The sequence below is a fragment of the Mus musculus genome, chromosome 7, assembly GCF_000001635.26.
Source record: "Mus musculus strain C57BL/6J chromosome 7, GRCm38.p6 C57BL/6J".
Taxonomy (NCBI): domain Eukaryota; kingdom Metazoa; phylum Chordata; class Mammalia; order Rodentia; family Muridae; genus Mus; species Mus musculus.
In genome coordinates, this window is record NC_000073.6 from 81,321,336 (window position 1) to 81,341,683 (window position 20,348).

The window sequence follows — 20,348 nt, forward strand, 5'->3', positions numbered from 1 at the left end:
GCTTCCTGCCCCACAGGCACTCAGACTTCAAACACTGTGATACACTGCCGTGCCACACCGCCATGAAGGACTCCCCTTTCTTCTTCACTCCCTGTGCCTAGGACATGCAGGCAAACCATTCAGGTCATACGTCAGTGTCTGAAGCATTTGTCTGGGGCCAAGAATGGCTACAGCCACACAGAGCCAGGTGCATCCTACATGATACACCATGGAGCTGGTGTGTGGAGAACAAAATGGAGGATGCCCTGGCACAGGGCGGGTCCAGCGATGTTCATTTCTACCTGTGAGGGTCGGACCACTTAGATCTAAGTCTTTTGGGTCCTTCTGTGATAGCACCAATTTCTTGTTGTTTTTAATATGGAGTTGGGTATTTGTACCAGTTAGTTTTTGTCAACTTGATTGCCTCCATCAGAGTGTCCAGTTAGCATGAATGGGGACATTTTCTTGATTAATGATTGACATGGGAGGGGGAGTTCCCAGCCCACTGTGGGTGGTGCCATTCCTGCACAAGTGGTCCTGAGGTGTATAAAAGACCAGGCTGAGCAAGCCAACGATCAGTGTTTCTCTGTGCTTTCTGCTTCAAGTTCCAGCCCTGGCTTCTCTCAGTGATGTATCTATAAAGTAAAAACACTCCCTTGCTCCCCACAGTGGTTTTGGTCAGTATTTCATCACAGATGAAAGAGAGCTAGGACAGTGTGGACTATGTGCCGTGTGCTTGCTGGGCAAGTAATGGCGCTAATCTCGAGCCCAGTGCCTTTATATTGTAAAGATCAATACCAAGGCCAAGGCCGGGTTAAGGATGGAGAGAGAAGGCTGTTTCCCTGAGCAGAGACAAGTAGCCAGGGAGGGGGTGTGTGTTGGGGACGGAGTATGGGCTAAAGGGACACTTTTTGCTGTAGTTTGTTGCTGACCTAAGACAGTAGCTATTTTTGAGATAGGATCTTGAGCTTGTGTAGCTGAGGCTGGCCTTGAACTCATGGTGTTGTGGAGGCTGGTCTCACATCCTCCTGCCTCTAGCTCCCAAAGAAGTGAAACAAAAATGACAGATTTTTTTTAAAAATGTGTTTGAGACAGTCTTTTCATATGGGCCAGGTTGGCTTTCAGCTCAGAGATCCAGCGGCCTCTGTGTCCCAAGTGCTGGAATCAAAGCTGTGCAAGAGCATCCCTGGCTCCAGCTTTTTTGGGGGGGGGGGGGTATAATTACAACATTCCTACCTTCCTTCACCTCCCTCCAAGCCTTCCCTTGTTACCTTCAACTCCACGGCCTCTTGTCCATCAACTTAGTGCATACAGACACGTATTTGTCTATGCATATATTTCTAAGTATTGCCTGTTGAGTCCATTTAACGTTACTTGTATGTATGTTTTCAGGGCTGGACCCCTCGTAGGTGTGCTCTTCCCGCAGGCAGATTCCCAGCTCTCCTGTTGCCTGTGGTGTTTACACATGGTTGAGGCCTTACGGGCTTTCCCCCCCCCCCCCCCCCCCGTCCAGTTTGGCACACTCATTTGTCATCCTACATTTGAGTGTCATGTGCTTGGACAAATGTTGATATAAAATGAAAAGTCTTATCAAACCTATTGAGTGATTTGGCTAGAGAGAGAGCTTAGCCAGTAAAGCACCCACAAGCAAAAGCTGGGCTTGGTGGTGTGGTCCATGCTTGTACTCCCAGAATCGCTAAGGCCAACACAGGTGGATGCCTGGGGCTCTGAAGCTACCCAGCCTCACCTAGCTGTAGAGCCCCACCCAGGTCCCAGGGAGGGAAATGTGTCCCAAAGGAATAGGTAGATGCTCTCGACAAACATCTGAGGTTGGTCTCTGGCCTCCACATGTGTGTGCATGAACACTCATGTGTTTATACTCATTCACATACATGTACACACACACACGCACACACACACACACACTCTCTCTCTCTCTCTCTCTCTCGAAAGCTGAGCATAGTATATGCCTGTAATCCCAACACTTGAGAAGAAGAACTCCAGAAGTTGAAAAGTACTTCCTACATTTGGTTTATTTACAACTCAAAAATATAAAAGTTGATGGTTTCTTTATTTTTAAATGTATATACATTTATAAGAGTAGAAGAAAACCAGCTGGAAACCAATGTATACCTGTAATCATAACTTCAGAAAGGTAAGGTCGGGTCAAGAGTTCAAGGCTAGCCTTAGCTACATGGAGAGACCTTATGTCTAAATTAATAAGGATAGGAAGGAGTCAAACCTAGTCAGCTAAACAAGATAGCACCAAAAAGGAGAAAAATAGTTGGGCGTGGTGGCGCACACCTTTAATCCTAGCACTTGGGAGGCAGAGGCAGGTGGATTTCTGAGTTCAAGGCCAGCCTGGTCTACAAAGTGAGTTCCAGGACAGCCAGGGCTTTTTTCAGAGAAAAAAGAGAAAAGTAAGCTAACTCTCAGTTAATGTAAGCCGTGGTTATTTCTTAGTTTGACTGGCTCTGACCCTGTTTGCAGTGGATCTAGAGAAAGACCACCTGTGTGTTGTGTGAGACTGAAGATTGGGGAGTTGTTCTGTCAGCCAAGCACAGAACCACAAGAGGAGGGAAGACAGGATCTGCTCAGATAATGTGATTCTTCAGGAGTCAGATAAATTGTCCAAGGAAAAAGGCAGAGAGCAGCTCTGGTGAAGGCAGACCCTGGTGTTCAATGGAGTTCTTATTTTCAGGAAACTTTAGATCGCATTGACGAGGTTGCTGCCCTCATTGCGGCCACCGTCCATGACGTGGATCACCCTGGGAGAACCAACTCCTTCCTGTGCAACGCGGGAAACCAGCTGGCTGTGCTCTACAACGACACCGCTGTGCTGGAGAGCCACCACGTGGCACTGGCCTTCCAGCTGACGCTTGAAAATGACCAGTGCAATATCTTTAAGCAAATGGAGAGGTGAGAACAGAAGCTGTTCACTCTACAGTTCACCAGGGAGAAGGCTGCCCCAGCATCCACACCCAAACACCTCCATTGCCCACACCGCCCTCACACACCGATGCTGACCCAGCCCGAACCTGCATCTGGAGATGAACAGAAAGCCTGGGGCATGTGGAGCGCGCACATGTTTTGCAGTCGAGCTCCATCCGCAGCCCTTACAGCTCTGTTCTGAGGCAGGTCTTGCCCAGGCTGATCAACATGCCTCCCTGTTGCTGCTGCTCTTCTGTACACAGCACATGGGCCATTGTCTGTTTACACATGGCTCCCCGAGGAAGCTTTTCCCCTGAGACACAAGTTCTTCAGCACATGTCGTCGCCTAGTGCGTACAAGGCTTGGGTGTTCTATCCCAAAACTAATGTTTAATGTCCAGTTAGCTGTTGTGAGCTGGTGTCAGTACGTGGCAGGGCTGGCCTAAACTCCACCTCCCATGGAAGCTGCACAGGTTCTGGGATTGCACAGGTTCTGGGAATGTCCGACTCAGGTGACATTCCTAACACTGCCAAGTCTCAGGCAGTACTGCCTCTGTTACTCAGTTTACCCTTCATGTTTAGCCCAGTGCCTGATACACAGCAGAGCTCAGCTGAAGAGAGAGAAGGACATAGTGAGAAATACTTTCATTTGGATTTCAAAGGAAATTTTTCTATTAAATTTTTTAAGAGTACCTTGATTTCACAGAGCTCCTTTGTATCATGTCTTAGAATTTCATAGATGGGCTTAATAAGTTTTACTCATATTTGCCTGTAAATACACAATTTACATATGGAATGCATAAGACCTGTCTTTGCTAGGGCTTCTGTTACCCTAGCAAATTTTAAAAATCATGACCAAAAACAACTTGGAAGGAAAGGGTTTACTTCATCTAACGCAGGCAGGTAACAGTGCATCCCTGAGGGAATTGCAGCAGGAACCTGAAGCAGAGGCCACGGAGGAACCCTGCTCAGGGCTTGCTCAGCTTTCTTAGGCACCAGGACCAGCTGCCCAGGGGCAGTAAGCTGGGCACCCACCCCCCAAATAAAATATCAATCAAGAAAATGCCCAATAGACTTGCCCACAGGCCAGTCTGGTGGGGACACTTTCTCAGTTAAAGTTTCCTCTTAGAGAATACCTCCAGCTTGTGTCATGTTGACATAGAAGTAGCCAGTACAAGATCCTACTAACTCTGGACCACAGAGAAGGGGGTGGCTGGAGAGTCCACTTCATACTCTTTTGTACTTTTTAAAAAAAAGATTTGTTTGTTTGTTTATTTATTTATTTATAAGTACTCTGTAGCTGTCTTCAGACACACCAGAAGAGGGCATCAGATCTTATTACAGATGGTTGTGAGCCACTTTGTGGTTGCTGGGATTTGAACTCAGGACCTCTGGAAGAGCAGTCAGTGCTCTTAACCTCTGAGCCATCTCTCTAGCCCTCTTTTGTACTTTTTAATTTTAAATTATATGGTTCATCTTCTCAAAAACTAAGACTTGAGAATATCAAAATATAAACAAGGGTTAATGGAAATGCTATCAGAAGGCCTGCCCTCATGGTCTTCTAAATCTCAGAAGACCTCCATACAAGGCAGGGCGCATTGTTAGGGCTATGAAGATGTGGGTATAAAGAGTAGTCCTGCTGGGTGCAGTGACACACGCCTATAACTCCAGTCCTTAGAAGCCCCATACAAGAAGGTCGTGAGTTTGAAGTCATCTTGGACTATGTGTGTCTTTAGTGAGGGAGGGAGAAAGACAGGGAAAGGTCTTTTTGTTCGTCCCTGTTAGAACCTATCTAGCCCCGAGAACTGTGCGACTTGTATTACCGAGTTATCACTATGATGGGAAGCTATAGTGTCCTGTTAGCTGACTGGTGATGCAGGACGTGTAACTTCCAGTGATGCTAGATTGACAGCTACAGCAGACACGCACCCTGAGAAACAGGCTGTGTGTGGGGAGCCTCCTAGTCTGAATCAGTAACCTGCAGCAGCCTCTGTGGTCTGAAACAGGAATGACTACCGGACACTACGCCAGAGCATTATTGACATGGTCCTAGCCACAGAAATGACGAAGCACTTTGAACATGTCAACAAATTTATCAACAGCATCAACAAGCCTTTGACAGCCCAGGAGAGTGAGGTGAGAGGCTGACTCCGAGGCTGCACCTGGGCTCCACGCTCACCGCTGCTGTGAGGAGCTCGGATAGCAGGGCCCTTTTCTTCCTGTCTTTCATTTGATTTGTTTGTTTGCTTATCTATCTAGTCTATCAATCATGTATCTAATCTATCATTTGTCTATCATCTACCTATCTTGAGGCGGGCCCCACTCTAAGAACTGTAAGGCTGGCTAAGAACTCAGATTCTCAGGTGCTGGATTAGAGCACCTAATCTCTCTTCCTTGCAAGCATCAGGCCTGGCTGAATTTGTTTTTCATTGGTTTAAAAATTAAATCACTAACATGCAAAACTCTGGCAGAAAAAAAATGCAGATAGACGTATAAACAAGAGCTCTCACATTGGCCATTCTTGTGCTTGTGCCCTCTGTCAGAATGCCCCCTCCCTCGGGGAATTTTAGGGCCAGTTGGAGCTCAAGAGGGCTCTCTCTCTGTCTCTCTCTCTCTCTCTGTCTGTCTCCCTCCCTCCCTCCCTCCCTCCCTCCCTCCCTTGTTTTGACAGTCTCTAACTATGTAGCCCTGGCTGGCCTGGAATTCAATAAGTAGACCAGGCTGTCCCCATACTCAGGGAGGCCTGCCTGTCTCTGCCTCCCAGCTGCTGGGGCTGAAGGTACACACCACCACACAGGCTCCTTGGGCGTTCCTAACAGCCACTCCCTAGTGGGCGTGTCCACCGTGAGGTGCCAGCAGCTGTCCTTGCAGAGGGGTTGGGCTGGGAAGGTGCTTCTGTTGGAATCACCAAAGTGACAGTACTGTCACTGCTCATTTCTAGCAAAGGTGACCTTGGTGTCCTGCCGTCAGGAGATGCCTGCCGTGAGTGAGCAGGTGTCCGTTCTGGCATCCTCTGCGCTGTTTCCCTGTCCGTAGGACACTAGGCCCCAGGTGCAGGTCCGTGTAGAACAGGAATTGCTGAGCACTGGGACAGCACAGCTTCCATTTGACTCTGGTTCCCCTGGGTGGCCCTGGATGCATCACCTCACTCCGAATCCCACCCTTGTTTAAAAATGTAATCGTAATGATACTTCCCCCACATCCCACAGATGCTTTTTGTAAGTACAGATAAAAACAAAGGACTTTGTGCCCTCAGTATGTCATAGGTATTGAGGCAATGTGAGGGACTGTCACTTAACATTGTCTGCGTTCACTGAAGGATGATTCTGAGACCAGCTGTTGCAAAGCCTGGTGAGGACTAGGCTGCAGGACTGGTAGACCACAAACTGCTGTTGTTGTGAGAAGAGAGCATTCTATTTTTCCAACTCATTTTGTTTTTCAGTAAATATCCTAAACGAAACAAAACAAAAACCAACCTTAAGTTCTTACCAATAGGAAGGGATAGAAAAGAAGGGAAAGGCAAGGGCTCCTGGGAGAGGAAGTAATAGGAAGAAATGGCGAGGGAGAGAAGGCGGATTCGCCAGGCCCAGTCCTGCTGAACTCCCGAGCCGTGCTTCCTTCCTCCTTTAGAGAGGAAGCCCTCGGTGCTCAGAGCATCCACAGCGCTCTGCTGAAGTCTTCAACTTCATAGATCCTGGTTAGCCATCCTGTGCTCAGAGCCCCCTGGGAAGGTACCTGGGCACGAGAGCCCGTTCTGATTGCTTAACTTCACTCATGGTTCAGGAACCTGACAGAAGTCTGGAAGACATAAAAGCTATGCTCAAGACGCCAGAGAGCCGGGCTCTCATCAAAAGAATGATGATTAAGTGTGCCGACGTGTCCAACCCCTGCCGGCCGCTGGAGCACTGCATCGAGTGGGCTGCGCGCATCTCAGAGGAGTATTTCTCTCAGGTAAGATGCTGCATCTTACGTGTATACACGCGTGCGCACACACAGGTGGACTCGGGAACACCATAAAGCTACCAACTTAAAAGTAGGAAAGAACACTCTAGAAGGAATTCTGTCTTAGAAGAAGATTTATTATTTTGTACATTTATTGATAGCAAAGCAATACATTGTCATTATCAAATTTATTTTAAAGATTTATGTATTTATTTTATGTATATGAGTACACTGTAGCTGTCATCAGACACACCAGAAGAGGGCATCAGACCCCATTACAGATGCTTGTGAGCCATGATGTGGTTGCTGGGAATTGGACTCAGGGCCTCTGGAGGGGCAGCCAGTGCTCTGAGCCACCGAGCCATCTCTCTCTCCAACCCCCAATTGTTTTTCATTATGTGTTACTTTTTTTTTTGTCCTCATTCTTGTCGGACATCTTTGCTGGGTTTGGAACCCTGGGTTGGCAGGTTCCTCGACATCTTCCTGAGACAGCAGGAGAATAAACTGCTGAAGTGTTTGTAAATGTGGGAGTGGACACTGATATGCAGTGGGGGACAGTGAGGGCCAGGGGTGTAACAGTGGCTTTTGCCTGAACTGTGGGTTTGCACATCTATACACTTAGGAGGCAGAGGCAGGCAAATCTCTGTGAGTTCAAGCATCTTGCCTGTCTACATCAGAGAGTTCTAGGCTAGCCAGGGCTACAAAGTGAGACTCTGCCTCCAAAAGGGGGGGTGGGCATTTATTATGTCTCCTAATTTCCTGTCAGAAACTTTGAAGGTCAGAAGGTACTGAAACATCATGTTTAAGCTGCTGTTAGAATAAAACTGTCAATCTAGAACTGTTTGTAGTGAAACAGCCTTCAAGGATCAGGGCGAGATAAAGTCACTCTCAGACAGGGAAAGCGGTGAGCTCATCCCGGGAGGCCTGCCGTGTAAGCGGTGCTAGAAAGGAAGGAAGAGGCCCAGGTGCAGAAGAAGTGCCCCGAAAGGTCAGTGCCTGGGTAGCTGTACAAGACGCTAAATTCTCTAAACTTGCCTGTCTTAAAGCACAGAGTTATTTTGAGCAAAGGCTCTCACATTGCACCATTACTTAGAGTGTTGGCCATAAGTAATAAGATAGAAACAGGCAGCCAGGTGGTGGTGCACACCTTTAGTCCCAGCACTCAGGAGGCAGAGGCAGGCACATCTTTATGAATTTGATGCCAGCTTGGTCTACAAAGCAAATTTCAGGATAGCCAAGGTTACACAGAGAAACACTACTAGAAAAGATATTTTAAATATGAAGAACAAATGGATGGTGGACTCAATCAGGTATAGCATTCAAATTATAAACAAGTAGAACAGCCATACCATTCAGAAAAAGCCATCAAGACACAAGATAGTGCTGCAAACAGGAGGGTATTTCCTAATGAGAAAAGGGCCCATAGCCATAATGTGTGCATTTAATATTAGCAGAGCCAAAGTCATCCGCAGCCAGCACCTGGCAGAACACTCTGAAGACAGTGATTAGAGTGTCAATGACAGAAGTGATGCCAGCCTACAAATCATATGAAAACGGAAGGAGGCAGCTGACTCCTTAGCCATTTTCAATGCCCGGCAGGCAGAGTCAGACAGATGCTGGTTAGAGGATACTGTGTCATCACCAAGTAGCTTTGTTCCCAAGTACAAGGTGGGTTGAGTACTAGGAAAGTCACTTATTTTCATAATCTGTCATACCCCTTGTATAATAGAGGAAAGCTTGGGATTACTGCTTCAGTTACAGAAGAGGCATGTCAGCTCACCAGGCACCTTAGCAGACACTTCTCTGTGTAGCCCTGGCTGTCTGGAGCTTGCTATGGAGATCAGGCTGGTCTTTGGCTCCTGATGCTGGGATTAAAAACATGACTTAAGGTGCATCTAACCACATGCTATTGCCCAAATAATGGAAACAAAGCTGGAGGCCCTCTGTTATCACGCTGTTAACACTATGTAGGCCTTTCTAGTCTCTGTACTACACAAGGGATAGACAACATATATAAAAAACAGAAAATAGTACATCTTACAATTTGCAGATAAGTTGGTGGCTTTTTGTTTGTTTTGGGGTTTTGCTTTTGTATTTTGGTGTGTGTGTGTGTGTGTGTGTGTGTGTGTGTGTGTGTGTGTGTGTGTAAAAATTATCAAGGTACAGAACATCCCAGTAATAATTACATTTTAGCATACAGGACAAGAAGCTCAACATATTAAGGTCAAGTTGGATTTTAGAGACTAACAACCAGGAAATAAAATGTAAACAGTGCTATTATTTTAAAACTTAAGGTAGCAATAAAAAGCAAAAATTGCTTAGAATAAATTTACTAATAGATGGCCAGACCTCATAAAACTGCTACAAACTTAAAGAGCACATGAATAAATAGATATCCCTTGGTCATGTATTAGAAGGTGCTCTCCCAAGATTCTCCAGTTGGCGTTGGAAAGAGGGCATCCATCCGTTCGCAGCTCCCCTGCCTTATGCACAGACCTGTCAGTTAACAGTAGGATCTAGAAAAGCTAAACCATGACACTTCTAGAGAAACTACAGCAGAATTTCCCCAGGGGTTCTGAAATGGACAGACCTTTAGGTTCAGAAAGCAACAGCTATGGAAAAAAGAAAATATACATTGTGGTTTAAATAGGCTTGGCCCAGGGAGTGGCACTATTAGGAGGAGGTGTGGTCTTGTTGGAGGAAGTGTGTCCCTGTGGGGGTGGGCTTTGAGACCCCCCCCCCCCCACACACACACACAGCTGCCTGGAAGCCTGTGGATCAAGACGAGAATGCTCAGCTCCTCTCCAGCACCAGGCCTCCCCGCTTCCTGTGTAATGATAATGAGCTCAGCCTCTGACGCTGTAAAGCCAGCCCCAATGAAATACCACTTGTAAGAGCTGCCTTGGTCTTGGTGTCTCTTCACAGCAATGGAAACCCTAACTAAGACAATTAGATGCCATTAGAGCTTAAAAAATTATGCTAAAAAATGAGTAAGCAGGACAGATTGTGAGAAAATACAAGTCACTTCTGACAAAGGACTGTCCTCAGTAGTGACACAAGCCACCCAGTTAGAAATAAGTAAATATTTCAGTAGCCATTTCATAAAACATAGTATGAGTTGCAAATAATTACATGAAGAAGTACCTTGCATCATCAGAGAAATTTTAAAAAGTGAAATTGTAGCACATACCAGAAGAAAGGTTTAAATTGAAACTACTGAGGCCAGCTGTGGCCCTGTGCAAATGGGATCCCAGCACTTTGGAGCTGGAGGCCAGGAGGATTAGGAGTTCAAGGTCATGTCAGTGGCAAACTGAGTCCCATTATAATCTGAGCTAGAAATTAAATCCTGTATTAAAACAACACACACACACACACCCCAGAACACCTAACAACATGAACTGTTGATGACAGGCGTGGAACAGATATCAAAAGCTGCAGAAAAAGCGCAGCTGCCACTTTGGTGACCAGATGAACAAACTCTTTTGTCGTGACTTAAGATTTACCCTTTCGGGGTATACAGAACTGTTTTTTGTTTTTGTTTTTTCCTTTTTGAGATAGGGCGTCACTATTAACATTGTAGGCTGGCATTAAAGCTTCCTGCTTTCCACGTAATTAAACTACACATGTGCCACCACCCCAGCCTGGTGTGACCTCCATTACCCAAGGCTGACCCTCCTGACCACCATGCTCCATTTATCTGATTCTGGGGATTGAATCCAGGGCCTTGTGTGCTAAGCAATTGCTCAGCCATCCAAGCCGTAAACCCTTAGACCTGCCTTACTTGGTAGCTCAGGCTGTCCTGGAACTAAGTAGCCAAGCCGTGAACTCGGAGTCCCCTCTGAGGACTGAGGCCTTAGCCCCACCCTCCCGCCTCTGCATTCTGTACCACAGTGCAGTGAAGCAAGCCCGAACTCAGGAAACCCAGTCATGCCCAACTCCTCCCACATGCTCAATTTGTACCAGTATCTTGGCTGGAATTTTCTTTATCAATCTCTACGTGGATATTGGTTTGTAGGGTTTGTTTTCGGGGTCTGTCTGTCTGTTATTAGGCTTTCTAAGGTGAATGAGAAATGCTCTCTCTGTGATTTTATTTTGTTTTTTTAATTTTGAAGAGTTTGAGAAAGATTGTTGATTTTACAAACTCTTGTTAGACTTTACAGGTGAGGCAGTCTCCTGCCTTCTCTCCACTGGGAGGTTTTAGGACCAGTGAAGTCTCCTTACTAGTTAGTAGTAGTTACTAGTTAGTAGTAGTTACTGGTTAGTAGTAGTTACTAGTTAGTAGTAGTTACTGGTTAGTAGTAGTTACTGGTTAGTAGGTCTGTTTATAGTGTGTCCAACAAGGCAGCACTGTCATAGCTGAGGCCCATCCAGGGACAGGGCCATGTTTCTGCTCACATATGGCACCAGTGTGGGCACATTGGGCATTTGTGGCTAGGAGGATGTTGGGTAGCGAGTGACAGGACCTGAGAGACATTAGCAAGGAAGCTTCCAGCTATGAAAATGTTTGGGGTGTCCTCAGGGTTCTCACTCTGGGACCAGCTTGCTGTCTGGCAGATCTGGTTTGCCTGGCTGGTGCTACACTGGGCTCTCAAGCCAGCCTGTGGGGTTCTCAGGTACTTGGGTGGGGCTGCTCCAAGGCAGGCCAGGACTCCTATCTGAGACCACTGGTGTTCTGCCTCACAGACTGATGAAGAGAAACAGCTGGACTTGCCTGTGGTGATGCCCGTGTTTGACAGAAACACCTGCAGCATTCCCAAGTCTCAGATCTCCTTCATCGATTACTTCATCACAGACATGTTTGATGCCTGGGATGGTAAGGAGCCAGCCCAGCACTTCTTCCTTAAGAGTCACCACTAGTTAGGAAGAAGCATGTGGGGTTTAGACTTTCAGGATGGAATGGAGAGAAAGTAGTCATTCCGGAGGGTTGGTACCCAGAAGAGGGTCCGAAGGCTGTCCCCAGCTCCTGTGCCTTGAGGGCTGTGCTCCTCCAGAGGAGGAGTTGCAGAGCCTGCAGACAGGGGTGGGCTGAGAAGAGGTTTCCCTGTACTCCACAGTCCTCCCAGACTTTGGCATCACTGCCAGCTCCCTTCTGTCCCTCGTAAAATGCTGGGACAGGGCAGAGCTCTGTGGTAGATAGTCCAAGTTCCATTCCTAGAAAGAAAATGAGGAAGCTGGAACCTTTCATAAAGAAAGGCTGTGAAGACACTGCATCCCTGTTTCTCTCGCCAGCCTTCGTTGACCTGCCTAACCTTATGCAGCACCTAGATGACAACTTCAGGTACTGGAAAGGACTGGATGAGAAGAAGCTTCGAAGCCTCCGCCCCCCTCCAGAGTAGCGTGATGTACACGCCTGGCCTGTGGCTGTCCTGCCTGGTCTCTGCAGTTTCTTAGCCCTTTCACTGTTAGCCAGAGCTGCCCCCTCATCTGCAGAGCCTTTGAAAGCCCATGGGATGCCCACCTTCTGTGACCACATCTACACCATAGCTTGCTGCAAGGCTCTTTAGTGAGGCCCCCAAGAGCTGTGGTTTGTATCGACTCTGGACTCTGTGTTACCACAGCCCTGGGAACCCTGCAGAGGTGACCATGGCTCTCCTAGCAGTGACCATGTGCCTGCAGAGCAGCATCTGGGGAGGTGTGGTTGCAGGTTGTGGAACACTGCTGCAAGGGACGTCTCTCTTAAGTCCACTAGCAAACGAGGCAGACATTTAAGGTTGATTCTCCCGATTATTACATGTTTTATTTATTTTATTAGACATTTGATATTTTCTATGAATTTAAAAATACTTCAAAGCCAATTTCAGATGCCTTGACCAAATTCATGACTTGTGTGTGCGTGATTTGGTTACAGACCTATTTTCATAAATGCAGATTTATAAGTTTAAAATGATGCATTTTTCCCACACTATGGAATATGTTAAACCCTCCTCTTTGATGTTAGTGGGGAAGGCTTTATGTAGTGGGTCTCACTCTAGTGTGTAACAGAGAAGCCACGTCTGCAGACAAGCTCTGAGCAGCTGCTGTCAGGAGTTTTACAGGTGCCTTCTCAGAGAAAAATTGGATTTGACCATTTTTTTTCCCTAAAATTTTATAATTGAATTTCTAAAAGCCTGCCTCATTTTATACCATTTCTATAAAATATGCCCTGCAAAGCAAACCTGGGTACCTAGCAGCTGATATTTTACAACTAACATGGGGTATTTGAGTCTAGAAATATAAAGGGTCTATCTCCTCACATTTTGAATAAGCATAATACTATAAAGATGATATTCAATGACATGTCGAAATGTTAGTTTCATTTTAAACTTGTATTTTTTTCTGGATGAAATTAAACTATTTGTTTTTAAGAAGTTATTTGTTGCCATTTCTTTGTATTGCCTAATAAGTACTCTTTCTAAATTTGGGATAGACAACTCTTTTGTAGAACAAACTGGAAGCTAAACAACTTTGTAAGGTCTGGTGGAGCCAGAATATATGATGGCTCTTCAGTTTGACCACAGACTCCACTGTAGAGAAGAACACGGGCTCTTTGTCCTGCATGAAGATGCCTGACCTAAGATAACATCGAGGAAGAGACATCTTACCCCCTCCCAGTGCCGTGAAGAAGAGGAGGCTGGTGCTTCACCATGAGCACGCCTAACATTTTTAGAGCTAAAAGAAGCTATAAGAATTACAAGGTAAGCCGGACGTAGTGGCGCACGCCTTTAATCCCAGCACTCGGGAGGCAGAGGCAGGTAGATTTCTGAGTTCGAGGCCAGCCTGGTCTACAGAGTAAGTTCCAGGACAACCAGAGCTACACAGAGAAACCCTGTCTCAAAAAAAAAAATTTACAAGGTAGACAAGATGGTCTTTAAAGGAAAAGAAACACACCAAACTTCTAGACCAGTGGTCTTCAGTCTTCCTAACACTGCGACCCTTTAATATACGACTGGCTGTAACTAAAGAATAAACGAAAGCCAGGCGTTGCTGAGTGACAACACAGAGGTGCGCAGCTCCACACCTGCTAAGCCCAGAGAAGGAGGTGATGTTCTCAACTGTCACGAGGAGAACAGGACAGAGAGCAAAGGGAAGAGGCGCTGGGCAAGGCAAGGTTGGAGCCTGGTCCCATTTGACAGACCCAGCGTAGGATTTAAAGGGTACTCTGAATCCCAGGTAGCACATACAGGTTGTCAGCTTTCCATTATACTGACAAATGCCTGAGACAAAAGGAGAGGGAGGCTTCAGGCCGTGGCATCTGGGCTGTGGTGGGACATTGGGTGTGGAACTGAATGAGAGTGGAGGAGAGTCCCACCATGTTCTTTTGGACATGCCTCTCCAAGCCAGATGACCCCCACTCGAAAGTTCCTACCACCTCCCAAAGGTCCCACACCGGAAAGTAAGCCTTTAAGCCTTGTCACTTTGAGACCCCCAGACTACAGCAATGCATAAAGCAAGACAGATCCCTTGCAGTGGACGTAGACATTGCCACTGGGAGCTTCAGTGGCCAAAAGACAAAGGAACCCCCCCCCCCACCAGACCCACTTAGCTAGGCTGGCATTCAAAAGGGAAGATCATGTAACTCAGACAAGTTCACTACAGATGCCCTTTAGAGGTCAGATCAGCAAGAGGGGTAAACTTCTGGACAAAAGTAGCCATGGGGGGGCGGTGAGGCTGGTGGAGAGGGAGAGAGAGGAGAAAAGGAGCAAGAAGCTTCAAAGAGGCAGCTGCTGGAAGGGCGGTGAGTCACAGAGAAGCCTGTTCCCTGGTGGCAGCAGAAACAATGGCCGGGAATGGAGCGCCATCAGCTCACACAGCCAGGAAGAGACTGAATCCGTGTGTAACAATTGTCTCATCCTGCTGTGCCCAGAGGAAACTTGAGGCCACTCACAACTGTCACACCGGAGGTTGTGCAGTCTGTTCTATGGTTTCAAGTCAGAAAGGAAAGACTCCAAGGAAAGCAAGCTTCCCGACCATCACCCTCCAGAAAGCTCTGCATCCCACAGTCGCGGTGTCCCAGGGAAGGCGCGCATCCCTGGGTCCTTCCTGCCTGCCTGGCTGCTCCGCGCCACCCTTCCAGCTTCCTCTAGCCCCACTGCTCCTCAGCCTCCAACCCCACCTGCAAAGCGGGGTTCCTGGCCGGTGGAGGGAGCCCTGTTTAGAAGGGAGGACGCAAACTCAGTCGCCAAGAAGCAATAGCATCCAGTCAAGGGCCAAGAACAGCACTGTGAGTGGAACAGCGTGGGAGGGTCAGGGCACATCAAGGCTCTGTGCTATTGTCCAGGAGAGAGTGGAAATTATATAGCTAGAGGGTAGACTGAACAGGCTTTCTAAAAATAGGGTTAGGGGCTAGAAAATGGCTTGGCGGCCAAGGCACATTGCTCTTCCAGAGACAGGATTTAGTTCGCAGCACCGACAACCACCAGTAATTCCAGGGGCTCTGGCGCCCTCTTCTGGACTCCACGAACACGTGAGTACTCTTCCAGGAGCACACATAAATAAAGAGGGGTAACTGTTTCGTATATCTGAGGACAGGAAGACAAAAATAATTTGGGGTGGGGCTGGGGGTGGGTGGGTAGGGAGATGGTTCTTGTGAACGGAAACTCTTGAAAAGGGGCAGTGTCTGCAGAGACTGACTGGGAGAACTTCAGTCCTGTTGGGAGTCTGGAATGCTGCAGGTCCCATCCCGATACAGTTCCAACCTCAAAACAGCCATTCCTTGTCCTCGTGTGTCAGAGCTAACACAGGGCACTAATCCTGTGACTAAGAGAAAAACCTTCTAGAATCCACTGACTTAGCGGGCCACTGGCTTCCACCAACTCGAAAGCTTGGATGTCATGGGACAGCATCCCGGGCCTGGGTGAAGACTTCCCCATCTCACTGTGCCTGTTCTTTGATGTATTAGCCCTGATTTCTGACTTTATTCTGTAAAACCATAAAAATTTCATTATACTGCCAGGTGTGGTGGCGCACGCCTTTAATGCCAGCACTCGGGAGGCAGAGACAGGCGGATTTCTAAGTTCAAGGCCAGCCTGGTCTACAAAGTACTCACTGAGTTCCAGGACACCCAGGGCTATACAGAGAAACCCTGTCTCGAAAAACCAAACCAAACCAAACCAAAAAAACTTCATTAAACTGCTTCCACAGTGAAACATGGAATTTGGAATAATCTACTGTGTTCCCAGACCATGGTCACTCAAAAGGGCTCTAGAATAATAAACTAACTCTTGTTCTCTTAAGATGGTGTGTGTGTGGTACAAGCCTGGGACACACGCGCATGCACACACACAGGCAAGGGAAAAGCACTTGCGGGCTGGTGAGATGGCTCAGTGGTTAAGAGCACTGACTGCTCTTCTGAATGTCCTGAGTTCAATTCCCAGCAACCACATGGTGGCTCACAACCATCTCTAATGAGATCTGACGCCCTCTTATGGAGTGTCTGAAGACAGCTACAGTGTACTTAAATATAATAAATAAATAAATCTTTTAAAATGTTAAAAAAAAAAAGAAAGAAAAGAAAAAGGAAAGGAAAGAAAAGCACTTGCAAATGTATAATTCTAAAGTTGGGACTCCCGACCCACGGGTCTGGGCCTGCCTGTAATCCCAGCAAGAAGCAGGGCAAGCCGCTAGCCCAATCGCCTACAGCAGCTCCAGATTCAAGGAGAAACCTTGTCTCAATAGACAGTGCTGAGAGCAATGGAGGAAGGCTCCTAACTTCAACCTCAAGTCAGTGCACCCCACACACACAAGAGTATCCACACACCAGTGCACCCACACACACGCGTATCCACACACCAGTGCACCCACACACACGCATATCCACACGCCAGTGCACCCCACACACACATGCGTATCCACACGCCAGTGCACCAACACACACGAGTATCCACACGCTAGTGCACCCTTACTGTCCTGGAACTCACTCTGTAGACCAGGCTGGCCTCAAACTCAGAAATCCACCTGCCTCTGCCTCCCGAGTGCTGGGATTAAAGGCGCGCGCCACCACTGTCTGGCTAGCCTTAAATTTCTGACCCTCCTTCCTCTCCCTCTCCAGTGTTGAGAATTGTTTTGTTTTTCTAGAGATGGAGTCGACTCGATATCTAGCCCTGGCAGGCCTGGAATTGTGTGTGAGTCAGCTGGCCGGAGGCGTCCGGGTTAATGTGCATGTGTCAGAAGTCAGTGCTGCTGTGCGGGTCATGCGGTGCCTCCTGCATGCTGGGTTATGCGGTGCCTCCCTGCATGCTAGGTGAGCACTCTGAACTAAGGCCCAGCCACAGAGCCTTTTGGTTGTCTGGTTTTTGTTTTGTCTTTTAAACTCCACCTCACAAGGGCTGGGGTCCCAGGCTTGTACCACCATACCCATCTTTTGAACCTGATTCAAGTTCACTGCCTAGAGGCAGGGTGGGACCTTCAACAGGGAAAAGCTTTAGAAAACGAGTTTTCCTTCCCGGTGGTTTTATGAGGAGTATTGGAAACATTGCTTTTAACATACATTTCCTCCAATACCATAAATCCACAGGATTATACAGACTTAGAGTAGTCAGGATTATGTAAGGATTAACCTTGCTACATTGTGCCAGTTACAGGAAGAGAACAGAAACTGCCGTGTACTGTTGGTCTTGCTGAGAGTGAGCTAGACCTTCTCAGCTCAGACTCACACCTGTTTCTTCTAGGAGTCCTCCAAGACTCCCTATCCTGGGCAGGCTGGCCCCTGGCCCTGTAATGTGGACTAAGGAGGGCAAACAGCTAAGGGTGATGAAAACACTGCCCCTGGAGTACAGCAACCGCGCCAGTTCATCCCCGCCTGGGGGAAACACTGGCCTACCTGCCACGGGTTCTCTCTCTCTCCTTCCCTCCCTCCCCCCCACCCCCACTCTCAGTTGGACACTCCAGCTGGCTGCCTTAATGAAGCTTTTAAGCTCCTGGCTTGCGGATGTCATTTCCCACTGCTTGCTATTTGTCCTTCTCCTTTTGCTTGCTTAATAAACTTAAAGCGCAGCTACCCCAGATCATTCTCTGGATAAAACAGACTCTAAGGTGGCCCTGGGACACAACCACACTGTACTTGTAGAGAGACATCAGATCACATTGAACAAAGACCCAAGCTACATCTAATGTTGACAGTCCCCGACTGGCCCTACAAAGCTACCGCTGTTCTCCACTGTCTGTTTCTTACAGTTCTTGAGGAAAATAATTCCAGACAGAAACAAGAATTTTAAACTGTTTAAAAGAGGCTTGTGAGGTGGGTATGGTGGCACATGCCTTTCATTACGTCACTGGAAGGCAGACCTCTGTGAGTTCAAGGCCAGCCTGGCCTACAGTGAGTTCCAGGACAGCCAGGATGGACTACATAGTAAGACCCTGTCTCGACAAACCACAAAAAGAGGCTTATGTTAATATCACTTGTTATATGACAATTAATTACAATATCAAGTACACTCATTAAGAAAATAACTCGGGTAGCCGGGCGGTGGTGGCACACGCCTTTAATCCCAGCACTTGGGAGGCAGAGGCAGGCGGATTTCTGAGTTCGAGGCCAGCCTGGTCTACAAAGTGAGTTCCAGGACAGCCAGGGCTACACAGAGAAACCCTGTCTCAAAAAAAACAAAAAAAGAAAATAACTCTAGAAGGCTAGAAGCTCAGCGGTTAGTAGTGGCTGCTCTTGCAGAAAACCTAGTAAGTTAGGTTCCTGAATGCACATGGCAGCTGAAAACCACCTGCGATGCCAGTTCCAGAGGACTTGCTGCCCTCTTCTGGCTCCTGCAGGCACTGCACCTACACTTGTGCAGCCAACACACACACACCTCATGCAAATATCCATCCAAGGCAGCGCTTGTGTTGAAAGTACAATGGCAGGCCCTCTAGCTTTAACCATCTACAGTTCTTTTTCTATTTGTTCCCGGCTAAGTGGTCAAAGTCCATGTCTTAAGAGTTACTATTGTGGGGAGGGACAGGTTTATTTGGCTTAGACTTCTGTAACACTGTTTATCATCAAAGGAAGTCAGGCCAGAAATTCAAGCAGGGCAGGAGTTGATACAGACACCATGGACGGTTGCTGCTTACTGGCTTGCTAAGTCTGCTTTCTCAGAGAACCCAGGACCACCAGCTCAGGGGTGGTACCACCCACAATGGACTGGGCCCCCTCTACTAATCACTAATAAAGATAATATCCTACAGGCTTGCCTCCAGCCAGATCTCATGATGGCATTTTCTCAATTGAGGCTCCTTTCTGGTTACTCTAGCTCAGTGGTTTTCAACCTATGGGTTGTGACCCCTTGATTGAAACAACCTTTTCATAGAGGCCATATATCAGAAATTTATATTGTAGCAACAGTAGCAAAATTAGTTATGAAGTAGCAATGAATAAGTTTACGGCTGAGGGTCACCACAGCACGAGGAACTGTAGTAAAGGGTGGCATCTTTAGGAAGGTTGAGAACCACTGCTCTAGCTTGTCAAGTTGACTTAAAACTAGCCTGCACAATCCACCATTGTCTCTAATGCCAAATAGACTGCACACAGGAATAAAATAGAAATAAGCCAGGTGTGGTGGTTCAGCTAGAGGCAGGCAAAGGCAAAGGCAAAGGCAGGCAGGGTTACCCGGTGAGACCATTAACACAGCCACAGAAGGAATAAGTAAGTGTACTGGTATATCTGAGGAGCTTACTTACCATGTGAGGCTAATTGAGGCAAATCATGATAGTGGTCCAACTGTTGTTAAGAGGGCCTGGACTCTGGGATTTGTTGAAAATTATAAAATGTTGAAAAAAATCAAAATATACTGTGTTCATAGATTGGCAAAAGAAGTGTGCTGGCAAGTTCTATGTCATCTAGACACAAACTAGAGTCATCTGAGAGAAGGGAGCCTCAATAGAGAAAAAGTCCCTGATGATGGTGGCACAGACCTACCTTCAATACCAGCACTTGGGAGGCAGAGGTAGGCAGATTGGAGTTTGAGGCTAGCCTGGTCTACAGAGATAGTTCCAGAACAGCCAGGACTATACAGAAAAACCCTGTCTCAAAAATTGAGAGAAACATGAGAACACGTGAGTAAGCACACCTATCATGGCTTCCTTCAGTGATTAAGATGTAGAAGTGTAAGCCAAATAAACCCCTTCTCAACTTGGTTTTGGTCACTGCTTCATCACAGCAACAAATCACAACTAAGATGGCCAACTTTGCCCTAACAGCCCCCTCATAACAGACTCATTCCAGCAGTAGCAGAAGCAGCCCCTGAAGCCCCAGATCTCAACATGGTTGCATAGGGGGTTAAGTTTCCAACATTGGAGACATAGTGGACTTCACATAGAAGACATAGCTTCATGATGTTCACTCCAACAATACTGCTAAGAACACAGTATTTCTTTTTTGAGGTCTACTATCTTCTAGGCTCCAACTCGGTCTTTCACCAAACTCAGAACCCCAGGGCTCCTCAACAGTCCATCTCTTCAATTCTGGATTACAAGTGCACACAGCCAAACCTGGGCTCCACGTGTGAGCTAGTGGCCCCAGCTTGGGTCTTTATG

At 47.2% G+C, this 20,348-nt stretch overlaps 1 protein-coding gene across 1 annotated transcript in view; it reads left to right on the forward strand.

Moving 5' to 3' along the window:
• Pde8a (phosphodiesterase 8A) overlaps positions 1 to 13,200 on the forward strand; it is a 121,271-nt gene extending 108,071 nt beyond the window's left edge. The window contains exons 18-22 of the mRNA NM_008803.3: positions 2,681 to 2,898; positions 4,916 to 5,045; positions 6,693 to 6,860; positions 11,535 to 11,664; positions 12,081 to 13,200. Coding sequence (NP_032829.1) covers positions 2,681 to 2,898; positions 4,916 to 5,045; positions 6,693 to 6,860; positions 11,535 to 11,664; positions 12,081 to 12,187 — 753 coding nt within the window. The 3' untranslated portion in view covers positions 12,188 to 13,200. The remainder of the gene's footprint in view (positions 1 to 2,680; positions 2,899 to 4,915; positions 5,046 to 6,692; positions 6,861 to 11,534; positions 11,665 to 12,080) is intronic.
• The last annotated feature ends 7,148 nt before the right edge of the window (positions 13,201 to 20,348 follow it).